We start from the raw sequence: 12,054 nt of genomic DNA, 5'->3' as shown, positions 1-12,054 counted from the left end.
TGCACCTAAACTTACCTGTCATGGACCCTACCTGCACAAAGCCTTTCCATAGGTCTCCATCTCATTCCAGCACATTCAAGGACCCCCACCTGAACTTCTATGTTGTTGGGGATCAGGCTGAGCTAAACTCTCCTTCCAAACAGAGACAACTGGTCCCTACAAAGCAGACCCTTCCCAGTGCCCACTTCCCCTCCCCAGACTCACACACCTGGGTCATGGCCACATTAGACTTGTCATGGGCACCCTCTGAGCCCATCGGAACAGAGCACACTCTCTGCACACCTCTAGACTGAGACAATGACAAAGAAATGTTCCTGCCTCTTTTCACTCAACTTCAAATGTATTTGTGTTACAGGAGTTATGTTGGGTTTCATGAGAAATTTTCATAAACCACACAGAATACGGATCAGCTCATCACCTCTGTGTAAGTTTAGGGCTGGAGTTTTATCACAGTTCATTATCCCTTCTTCACTCCTACAGGGTTTTTTTTTCCCCAGAGAATGTCATTTTCTCAAAGCAGCAACCTCCTCAGATATTCCCAGCTGAGGCCCAGCTGAGCAGTTTACTCCCAGAGCCTCTTGATGTGATTTTGAGTTCAATGCACATAAAATAAAACTTATCTTTTTAATGTGTACAATCCAGTTTAAAATATGAGTTTTTTATTTTAACTCATCTTTCATTTGCTTCAATTACCACAAGGACAAGATACAGGTTTTATTTTTACATACACACACCCTGTCACTTAGCTGGTCTTCCTCATCTCTGTAAAATGTTCGATTATTGTTCTCTGGAGCTGTTACTAAACACCATGCTCTCTTCTTTCCTTCTGACACCATAGATATGACATTGGCCCTCCTTATTCTAATCCCCAGTAACTTAAATCCCAACTTCTGGTCTCCCCATGCTGCATTTTGGAAATTTTCTAAATATGGTACTCCACTGTCATGATTCGAACTTCAGCTGTGTCTCAACACTCATGGGAAAAATTGTTTTTATTTTTAAAAATATTTTTATTTAGTTATTTTTAGACAGAGGGTAAGGGAGTGAAAAAGACAGAAACAGAAACATCAATGTGTGGTTGCCTCTCATGCACTCCCTACAGGGGACCTGGCCCACAACCCAGGCATGGTCCTCACTGGAAATTTACCTAGTGACCCTTTGGTTCAGAGGCCAGCACTCTATCTACTGAGCCAAACCAGACAGGGAGGAAGAATTGATTGAATGTGTCTATTCAATTGGGTATTTCCCCTCTCACATTTCTAACTCAAAGATTTCCAACCAAGATCGAGGTGTAGGTAGACACACTGTGCTTCCTTGCACAACCAAAAGAGGGAGAAGATCAAATTTAAAAACAAAACACAACCAGAACTGACAGAAAATTGTACTGAATGGAAGTCCAACAACCAAGGAGGTAAAGAAGAAACATTCATCCAGACCTGTGGGAGGGGCAGAGATGGGCAGACAGGTGGAGAGAATTCACAGCAAGGTGGCAACTGGCAGAGTGGGGAAGGCAGTGGCTGGCAGACTGGGTAGTCCCACACTGACAGTCAGATAAACTGGAAGGAACAACTGGGGAGCGAGACAGACCACACAACCCAGTGTCCAAGCACAGGAAAATAAAGCCTCAAAGCCTCTGATTGAAAAACCTGTAGGGGTTGAGGCTCCAGTGGGAGAAACTCCCAGCCTCAAAGGAGAGTTGATTGGACAGACCCATGAGTTCCTAGAAAGTACACAAACCCATCCACCCAGGAATCAACAGCAGAAGGGCCAAATTTGATTGTGGGAAGCTGGGGAAGTGACTGAAAATGAGCAGAGAGCAGAGCAAGCAGCACTGTTACTTCTCAGACCCCTCCCCAACACAGAATCAAGCACCTCCACGTGGGTTGCCCTGCCCTGGTTAATACCTAAGGCTCCACCCTTTACTACAGAACAGGTGCACTGAGACAGAAACAAAAATGGACCAAATGAAAGAACAGTTCAAAGCACCAGGAAAAATACGACTAAGCAATGAAAAGATAGCCAACCTATCAGATGCACAGTTCAAAACACTGGTTGGTTATCAGGATGCTCCAGGAACTCACTGGGTACTTCAACAGCATAAAAAAGACCCAGGCAGCACTGAAGGTTGCATTATGTGAAGTAAAGAAAAATCTACAGGAAACCAATGGTGATGGGAAGGAAACCAGGACTCAAATCAATGGTTTGGAGCAGAAGGAAGAAATAAACTTTCAACCAGAAAAGAATGAAGAAACAAGAATTCAAAACAATGAGGAGAGGCTGAGGAACTTCTAGCACATCTTTAAACATTCCAACACCTGAATCATAGGGGAGCCAGTAGGAGAAGAGGAAGACCGAGAAATTGAAAACTTATTTGAAAAAATAATGAAGAACTTCCCCAATCTGGCACAGGAAACAGACTTCCAGGAAGTCCAGGAAGCTCAGAGAGTCCCAAAGAAGTTGGATCCAAGGAGGAACACACCAAGGCACACCACAATTACATTAGCCAAGATTGAAATTAAGGAGAGAATCTTAAAAGCAGCAAGAGAAAAGGAGATAGTTACCTACAAAAGACTTCCCATAAGACTATCAGCTGATTTCTCAAAAGAAATCTTTCAGGAAAGAAGGGGCTGGAAAGAAGTAATCACAGTCATGAAAGACAAGGACCTACATCCCAGATTACTCTTTCCAGCAAAGCTATCATTTAGAATGGAAGGGCAGATAAAGTGCTTCCCAGATAAGGTCAAGTTAAAGGAGTCCACCATCACCAAGCCCTTGTTATATGAAATGTTAAAGGGACTTACCTAAGAAAAAGAAGATCAAAACTATGAACAGTAAAATGATAACAAACTCACAACTATCAGTATCTTAGCATTAAAAAAAAAGAAAAATGAACTAAGCAAACCACTAGAACAGGAACAGATTCAGAGAAATAGAGATCACATGCAAGGTTATCAGTGGGGAGGGGTAGAATGGGGGAAATGATACAGGGAATAAGAAGCATAAAAGGTAGGTAAAATAGACAGAGGGATGTTTGGAATAGTAGGGGAAATGGAGAAGTCAAAAAACTTACAAGTACAACTCACAGACATGAACTAAGTTGGGGGAATGATAGTGGCAGGGGTGTACAGGGCAGAGGGGGATAAACAAAGGAGAATGGGACAACTATAATAGCATAACCAATAAAGTATATTAAAGAAAGAGGAAAAAGATTTCTAACTCATTATATTCTACTGTAAAACAATTTTTGGCTCAAAATTTGAATCCTCTCTTTCTTTTTCAGATATTTACACATGATCATTTTAAATTACTCTTATATTTTCCTACTGACTTTCAATAAAGCTGGATAAACATTTTTCTTCTAGCCTGATGTTAGAAAAACTTACAGAGAGAGAAGGGAAGTTAATGGTGCCTGCTGACGGCAAATGTTGGAGATGCTGTGTATCTACCCATCTATTTATGTAACCAGTATTCTGCATCTGTGTGTCTATGCACCTGTGTATCAGTCAGTGTGTCTATTTATCTGCACCTATCAATCAACCTCTCTGGCATCCAGAATGTGAGACAATACAAGAAATATCTGCTGTCTTAAGCCACCCAGTTTGTTGTCTTTTGCTGAGGCAAACTTGCAAAACTAATTCATTCTCTCTCTCTCTCTCTCTCTCTCTCTACACATATATAATTTGTCTCTGTGTCTATAGTGACACAAGGAATGAGGAACTGAGTTTTGACTCATATGCAAGAAATGATTTCAGCTAAAACAATAAAAGCAGATTTTCCCTGTTTTGTCCTGTTCTAGAAATGCACAATCAAATTGTCCAACACATTGATTTCTGCTAGACAGGAGAGTAAAAAAAATATGCAACTGGACCTAGGCGTAATAAATACTAGGTGGGGGATGGATTTCCTATTTCTTCTAAAAATAGTTTCACATTAGTAACCATTTTATATATTAGCTTGGCCCAGGAATATTGAATGTCAGAAATGGTATAATTGGTATGCATTTCAAGTGGCAGGAAGTGATGTTAAATCAATATGTGTTTGTAGCGTTTAGGAAAACCAAAAGTGACCCTTGAGAACTGAGGCACGTTGACTAATGTGGCTCAAGTGAAACCCCCCACACCTGCTATTTTTAGGGTGAGCAGAGCTGGTCCTCTTCCTGTGTGGCAGGCCCATTGCACAGTGCACACTGTGGTGTGGGGACCCTGCCCACCACATCCTGTGGCTTCACCTCTTCAGCTTCACTTTAACAAGTGAAAGACAAATTCTCAAGAGCTCTGCTGGAGACCTTGCAGTGGGACTGCACCACATTCCCTGATGGATGAGTAGCCCCAACCTGAGGGTGCAAAGTAAATTCAAATTTCTAATCATGGAATTTGAATGTCAGGACAGCTCTCTGGTTTTAGACATCGTCCAACCTTGACCAGAAATGTTCATATGTATCTAAAATGCTTTCCTTAAGACCTTGGACCACCACCACCTATAATAACCACCTCTCCTTTCTTTTGTCAATCCTGAGAGACTGGGAGTGAATTCAGCACTGGGAGCCAGGCAGCTCCACCCTTTAAGGGTCAGCCAGCCCATGTGTCTTATCCAGGGGTCCCTGAACTTAATGTACAAGGGGAAGAAGTAGGACTACATGGTTTCCATGTTTTGTGCAGGATACTGTATAAGTACACACTTTCTTCCATAGTTGATATGCACAACAACTTCATTTTAACCACATGTAGGTATTTGCTCTTTGGGTGGATTGAGAAGCCAGAACACATTCCACAGCACAACATACATCTTGCTTCAAAAGACGTAACAGGAACTTGGAGTTCAGTTAAGGCCCAGGGATGGAGACTCTTCCACGTAGGGTAGTAATTCATCTGAAAACAATAGGAAGATAGACTCACCTTGTGTAGGGAATGAGATTCCCCCTCATACTCATTTCAGTCACAGAAAAGTACCCATGAGTGTCTGGGGGCTGATTCTTTGTTGACTTCTGTCAAGCACATCAAAAGGATTAGTTGTAGCCTAAAAATGTGAAATACCCCTGTTTCACAAACAGTGTCCTGTTAGGAAGGAGGTGAAACTTCTGGGTAGAATGTAGTGTCTGGGTGGATGAGCCTGAGATACATGAATGGCCCCAGTTCTGCATTTTCCAGGACAAAAATGTCAGACCTTCAAATCCTAGTCTCAAGAGTAAATATCTTCTCAGGGACATTTTGAAAAACATCCAGTTAAGATGAAGCACCACAAGATTGTGCTTTTAATACTGACAAGCTGATTCTAAAATTTACATGATGAGAAAAGTACTGTAAGAGTCATTCTATGCATGTGTTGATATGATGCTGTGGGTTAATGTTCACTCTCTAGTGAAATATGAAGCTGAAAAACTTTTTGAAGTTCACCATACATATGAATAGCAAGTTTTGTAAGTTGAATGTTAAACATTTTGGGTGGTTTTTCTATGGCTGTCTGGTGTTGTCTTACACATTTCTGCTTCTTAAGTCTTCTCAGTACCAGTCCTTCTTTGCTTCTTTTTATAGCCTTTGTTTGAAAGAAGATTGTGTCTGCTGTAAGCATTGATACCCCGATTTCTTTTTGTTTTTATTTTCAGAACATTTATTTTTCTATCTTTTTATTCTCAGTCTGTGTGTGTGTTTCCCCCTAAAGTGAGTCTTAAGCAGGGAGCATGTCTTGTTTCCTTGTTCATTCTGCTCCCCTATAGTTTTTGAATGGAGCATGTTCTCTGTTAGCCTTGAAACTAATGGTTCAGAAACACATACTTATTTCCATTTTATTTCAAATTTTTAGCTGTTTTTTTCTACCTGAAGAAGACCCTTTAGCATTTCTTGTAATACTGGTTTGGAGATGATAAACTCCTTTGGCTTCCTCTGGGCTGGGAAGCTCTCTATCTGTTCTTGGATTCTAAATGTCAGCTTTTCTGCAGAATAATCTTGGTTGTAGGTACTTGCCTTTCATTGCTTTATATATTTCATGCCAATCATGGAGGGCTTGCAAAGCTGCTACAGGCACATCAATGGGAGGAATTCACTTCAGTCTGGTGAACAGCAAAGATAGGGCCAGCAACCACAACAGAGGAACAGCTTGGAGGGGGCACACCCCATTGGGCAGAACTCACTTCAGCAGGGCTGTGGTGTCTGCTGACTCCACCCCTTGTGTGTGTCACTGGTGGGGGTGATCAGGTGGCACTCTGATGTGCTCTGAAGCTGTCCACTGGTGTGTTGGCTCCAAGGTCTCCTGGGATGTGCAGGCCAAGGTCAGCTACCATCTGTGCCCATCCCGGGGACACCTAGCATGAGCTACCAAGAAATCTGCTAAAGGCTGCCACATGTAGGTGCCAGGGAGAGGCCACACTCCCCCCTGAGGCTGGCTGCCACTACTGCCTGTCCTGGGGACTCTTAGCTGAGGTGCAGGGTACACTAAGCCCAGACACTGCTGGTTTGGGTTTTGCAGACTCTGAGAGACTTTGGTGTGAGCCAAGACAGGCTGTTTGTATGACAATCGCCTGGAAGTGGCTAGAGTGTGCTGACAAGTTGGATGGGCAGAGCCTCAGGGAATCATCAGGGTAGGGTGAGCAGTGTGAGCCATGTTTATAGAGACTCAGATTTGGTACCTTCCTGTGCCTGTGGGGAGCACTCAGCATGTGTGTCTGGGAGAAGCTGCCCCTCCAGCCCAGGCCCCAAAGTCAGACAATTCACTTCCTCCCCATATGTCCCTGGTGCCTTTCACAGTGCTGCCCCAGTGCTGGAGCTCCAAGGGACTGAGTTCCAGTAAGTCCATGCACAGGCCCATTAATAGGACACCTGTGACTCCTGTTGCCTCTGCCTCACTCAGCTGTAATCCCTGCTGGTTTCTACAACCAGAAGTGATGGGGACATCACTTCCCATCACTGGACCCCTGGGCTAGGGAACTTGGTGTGGGGCTGGGATCACTTACTCCATAGGGGGGATCTCTGCAGTCAAGATATAACCCCCTAATTTGAACTATCTACATGGGTGTGGCACCAGCTCAAGGCACGTCTTCAGCCCTCTACTTGTCTCAGTGTGGCTCATTTTAAACCTTTAGCTTTGGGACTTCCATTCAGCTGCCTTTCAGGTGACTGTTTCATTTGGTGGTCGTTGTGGGAGGGTGTGAGTTCTGTCTTTACCTATGCCACCATCTTGTGCAGAAGTCTCAAAGTCTGATGATAAATAAATCATTCTGGGTGTTTTCCACCTTTTTATTTAAATAGTAAGTACGTTTGATTTTAAATAGTTCTTTTTAAAATTTTCCAGACCAATTTTGAATTGACTGTGTTATATATTATTACATCAGCCAGTTTGGACATTGTATGTGCATTTCCAATTAGGGTAGTTACCCCCATTGTTAGAATTAGAATTTATGATTGCAAACCTCTTTTGCTTCCTCCTCTCTGTATAAGAAAAGGTTATTACACATTAATTTAACTCTTGGTATCTAATTCCCAAAGTTCCGTGTGTGTCTATATCCTTTCTTTCTCACTGACACACACTCCAAATATTTTAACCTGTCTTAAATGTAAATATATATATATATTTACATTTATATATATATATGTGAATGTATGTACACATGTACTTTTGCAAAGTTTATTTTTTGTCATTATTTTTCTCATGTTTGCATCTCACAGACTCCACTTTTGTTCATTATTCTTTTGGTTTAAGTGCCTATTTTTGCTTATTTTCCATGAGCTTGTAAACAATAAAGTATTGGAGACGTGTTATGTCTGAGAATATCTTATTTTCATTAGGATAGTTGAAAACATTTCCTTTTTTCAAATAAAGGATATAATTCCAATACAAGGTGTGGGACTCCTCTGTTAGTTTCATTCTGTACGCCTAGCCATCAGAAGCCAGAGCCTGACGTGGTGGATTTGACACCAAAGACAAGAGTTCAAGCAGGTCAGACCTGATTCCATCTGGTCATACTAATGGGTCATTCCCTTCTGAACATTTTTCCTGGCTTTTGATAAAAATTTAGGTCAGTACAGAATTCTACATTTACAATCAAATCCACGAGTGTACTTCCCCCATCTTTAGTATTGTGTTTGTTTGAAAGTCAGCTCTCATCAATCTCCCCCTCCTGCCATCAATAAAAAGACACACATTTCATCCTACACCACATGCATGCTCCCTGGCCCTGCTGGGTCTCTCTGCCCCTCTGTGAAATGCCCAAACCTTGGTCTCTAGGGTGGACACAGGCATCAGTCTCCCCGCTCTCCCTGAAACTCCCAGGATCCATTGGACACCCTCTTCCTAGTCTCCATGTAGCTTAGTTTTCTATTCCAGTCTCTCTGAATCACATACTGCAAAGTGGACTCAGTGCTGGGGGCCACTCAGTCAGTGTCTTTCCTCCATGTGGGTCTCTTCCATTTGGGGAACTTTCATCTCCCTTTTCCCACATGTGTCTGTGCCTACATACTTTAGAGCTGTTGTGAGTAGTAGACTTGGTATTCAGAGCAGACATGGTCTCAAGCAAGTGCAATAATCTTTCCCTTGACCCTGGACATGTTGATAGTCTCATGTCCCAGCCCACTCATATCTTCATCTGGTCTGGAAATGGAGATCTCTCCCCCGTGAACCATCACCACTGACACACAGCCACTGTGGGGACTGGGCTTTGTGACAACGTCATCCAGATGAGGAAACTGAGGCACAGACAGGATATTACCACTCAAGGATACATGAACATTGGATGATGAGTATTTAAGTAAATATCTGCTTTAAGTAAAAATCAGTACTGTAGCCCAAATCAATATCCCCTGAAGCTTGAAGGCAGGACCACAGCATGAGGCAGAGGCTTGAACCAGGAAACAAGGGGCACTGAGGGGGCAGGGGGCACTCAGAGGCTTGTCCCCAGGAAGGTGGGGTGGATGCTGCTGCTAGGAAACAATGAGAAGTCAGTGAGGGTGGCTGTGATAGAAAGAAAACCTCACTCTGGGGCCAGGGGAAGGGGAGTGTGTCCTTCCCTCACTTTCCTGTGTCTGTCCTTCGTGCTCATTGTCACAGTGACACTCGCCTCAACTGCATAGTGAGGAGAAGACCCTATCTCTGCTGAGCTGAGCTCTGCAGGCACAGGAACCCCATCTTCCTGAAACATCTCCAGAACCTGGGTGCTCGCTGTCCATGGGCAGGACCCACAGAGAGGGGCTGATGGCTGGGTGAGGTGGGAAAGGCAGCCTATGGGGAAGACTCTAACCTGGAAGGTCGGGCCCTGGGTCACCTCACCTGCAAGAGTCATCTCAGAAGCCTCCAGCTTTAATTCTTCCTGCATCATGAGAATGAGAGCTGGACTCCTGTAGAGACACTGTTCCCATTTCTGAGGGGGTGCTGACGTAATAGCCCCGTGATACGGACGGACAACCTCCCACTGGCCACACCCTGTGAGTCTGTCTACACTGAGCACACCGTGGTCTCTTCCTTCTACACATTCAGGTTCAGAGAAGCGCACCATGCCCCCCAGCCTCACAGCCCTGCTCTTCCTCGGTGAGATGTGAGAGGGGAGGGGTAGCCCCACTCTGTCAGGATCCCAGCACTCAGGAGTTTCCAGGGGAGGAGAATTCTGCTGAGGATTCAGGGAAAATCTCTCACAGGGACTCTTTTGCAGGTCTGAGTGTGGGCCTGAGGACCCCACTGCAGGCAGGTGAGTCTGTCCCCAGGGGCCCTAGGACCATCTCTGCATAAAGAACAAGGGCCTTCCCCATTAGGCAGCTTGGGATGGAGAACAGAAGTTCTGGGTTAATGGATGGGGAATATCAAAGAAGGTCCTGGGGCTTAGATTTGGGCACCAGGGATGAAAATGTCTTGTGACCCAGTTTCTGATTCCTTCCAGGGACCCTCCCCAAGCCCACCCTCTGGGCTGAGCCAGGCCCTCTGATCCTGTTGCAGAGATCTGTGACTATCTGGTGTCAGGGGACCCTGCAGGCTCGTGAGTTCCATCTGAACAAAGAGGGAAGCACACAGCCCTGGGTCAGACAGAAGCCACTACATCCAGCAGACAAGGTCAAGTTCTCCATCACACACATGACAGAGTATGATGCAGGGAAATATCACTGCTGCTATCTCAGCCCCACTGGCTGGTCACAGCGCAGTGACCCCCTGGAGTTGGTGGTGACAGGTGAGAGGACACTTAGGGGTCCCATCCTCAGGCTCTACACTGAGGAAGAAGGATGCTCTCAGGGGGACTGAGCCTTACAGCCGAGCCCTGGGAGACATGAGGGAGGTGTGACCCCATTTAACATGCTTCCCCCTTCTCTCCTAGGATCCTATGGCAAACCCAGCCTCTCAGCCCTGCCCAGTCCTGTGGTGAACTCAGAAGAAAATGTGACCCTCCAATGTGGCTCACAGCAGGGATTTGACAGGTTCATTCTGACTAAGGAAGGAGAAGACAGGCTTACCTGGACTCTGGACTCACAGACCCACCCCAGTGGGCAGGTCCAGGCCCTGTTCTCTGTGGGCCCTGTGATTCCCAACCACAGATGGAGGTTCAGATGCTATGGCTGTTACAGGGAGACACCCCAGAAGTGGTCACAGTCCAGTAACTCCCTGGAGCTTCTAGTCTCAGGTGAGGAATTCCTATCCTGGTCCTACCCATGGATTCAGACTCCAGATAGGTTCCTGGGGCTTTTTCTGGGAGGGTAGCCCCATGTGAAAGGTAGGGTGAGGGGAGCACAGGGGATCCTGGGTCAGAGACACAGAGAGAGAGAGACAGGGGGACCTGGGGATCAGGCCAGGAGAAGGGTTCATGGGAGCAGCCCTGTCACTCCTGTCTGTTCCATGCAGGTGGCTCAGGGAAACCCTCCCTCCTGACCCAGCAGGGCCCCATTGTGGGCTCTGGACAGAGCCTGACCCTCCAGTGTCACTCTAACATCAGCTATGACAGATTCGCTCTGTCCAAGGAGGGGCAACAGGACATCCCCCAGAGCACTGTCCTGCAGCCCCAGGCTGGGCTCTCTCAGGCCGAATTCCACCTGGGCATTGTGAGCAGTACCCACGGGGGCCGGTACAGGTGCTATGGTGGACACAGCCTCTCCTCCAAGTGGTCAGCCCCCAGTGACCCTCTGGACATCCTGGTGGCAGGTGAGGAACCAGTGGGTTCAGTCAGGGACCCAGAGTCTGCTCAGGCCCTGCTGATGGTCTCAGGTGGTGATGGCCAAGATAAGGGGTGTGGGGTCTCCATGAAGAGAGTTACAGAGAGAGAAATAGGTGATGGGATGGGAGGGGGAGATGCAGAGAAAACAGAGACCAACAGCAACGAGGGTCCTAGAAAGTGGCCTGGTGACTCTCAGGTCACAATTTGGTGGGCAGCAACTCCTCACCCGTCCCCCTCTCTCTAGGTTGGCTCCCTGACAGACCCTCCCTATTGGTGCAGCCAGGCCCCACAGTGGCCTCGGGGGAGAACGTAACCCTGCTGTGTCAGTCACAGAGCCAGAGGGACACTTTCCTTCTGATGAAGGAGGGGTCAGCTGATCCCCCACTGCGTCTCAGATCACAGTCCCGAGCTCAGCAGCACCAGGCAGAGTTCTCCCTGGGTCCTGTGACCTCAGCTCACGATGGGACCTACAGGTGCTACAGCACAAACCACAGCAGCCCCTACCTGTTGTCACAGCCCAGTAAGCCCCTGGAGCTCCTACTCACAGGTAAGACCCCTGACTGTCTTTCTGAGATGTGAGCTCAGGTTCTCTTCCTCAGAAGAATTGTGGGCTGCAAGGGGAGGGACAGGGCTCCAGGGATGGTCACCAAGACGAGATCTGCCCCTCACAGACCCTTGTACACCTGTTCATCCCTCTCCCTCACCTGAGTACAGGAGATGCCAGGTGCTCAGCAAAAGGGGCTTCAGTGGGCCACCACACAGCTATATGGGAAGAGTCTGAGAGATGTGGGACCCCAAGGTCCACACCAGACTCTAACCCACTTGTGTCCTCCTTCCCAGAGCCCTCTGAGGCCCCAGCCCACCACCCACTGGGCCCCTTTCCACAACCAGTGAGTTAGTGGGGCCCTTTGTTCAGAGAGGGCACAGCCTACCTA

At 46.4% G+C, this 12,054-nt stretch overlaps 1 protein-coding gene across 2 annotated transcripts in view; it reads left to right on the top strand.

Annotated features, from left to right (window-relative positions):
• The window catches only part of LOC114510929 (leukocyte immunoglobulin-like receptor subfamily A member 6), a 37,680-nt gene extending 25,874 nt beyond the window's left edge, over positions 1-11,806 (top strand). For both annotated transcript variants that reach the window (XM_036012656.1, XM_036012657.1), the window contains 4 exons: positions 9,860-10,144; positions 10,289-10,591; positions 10,810-11,106; positions 11,364-11,806. In XM_036012656.1, the coding sequence (XP_035868549.1) occupies positions 9,860-10,144; positions 10,289-10,591; positions 10,810-11,106; positions 11,364-11,698 (1,220 nt within the window). In that variant the 3' untranslated portion in view covers positions 11,699-11,806. The remainder of the gene's footprint in view (positions 1-9,859; positions 10,145-10,288; positions 10,592-10,809; positions 11,107-11,363) is intronic.
• The last annotated feature ends 248 nt before the right edge of the window (positions 11,807-12,054 follow it).

This window comes from Phyllostomus discolor, chromosome 12 (assembly GCF_004126475.2).
Source record: "Phyllostomus discolor isolate MPI-MPIP mPhyDis1 chromosome 12, mPhyDis1.pri.v3, whole genome shotgun sequence".
Lineage (NCBI taxonomy): Eukaryota > Metazoa > Chordata > Mammalia > Chiroptera > Phyllostomidae > Phyllostomus > Phyllostomus discolor.
Note: the sequence above shows the minus strand (reverse complement) of the source record. Positions and strands in the feature narration are given on the sequence as shown.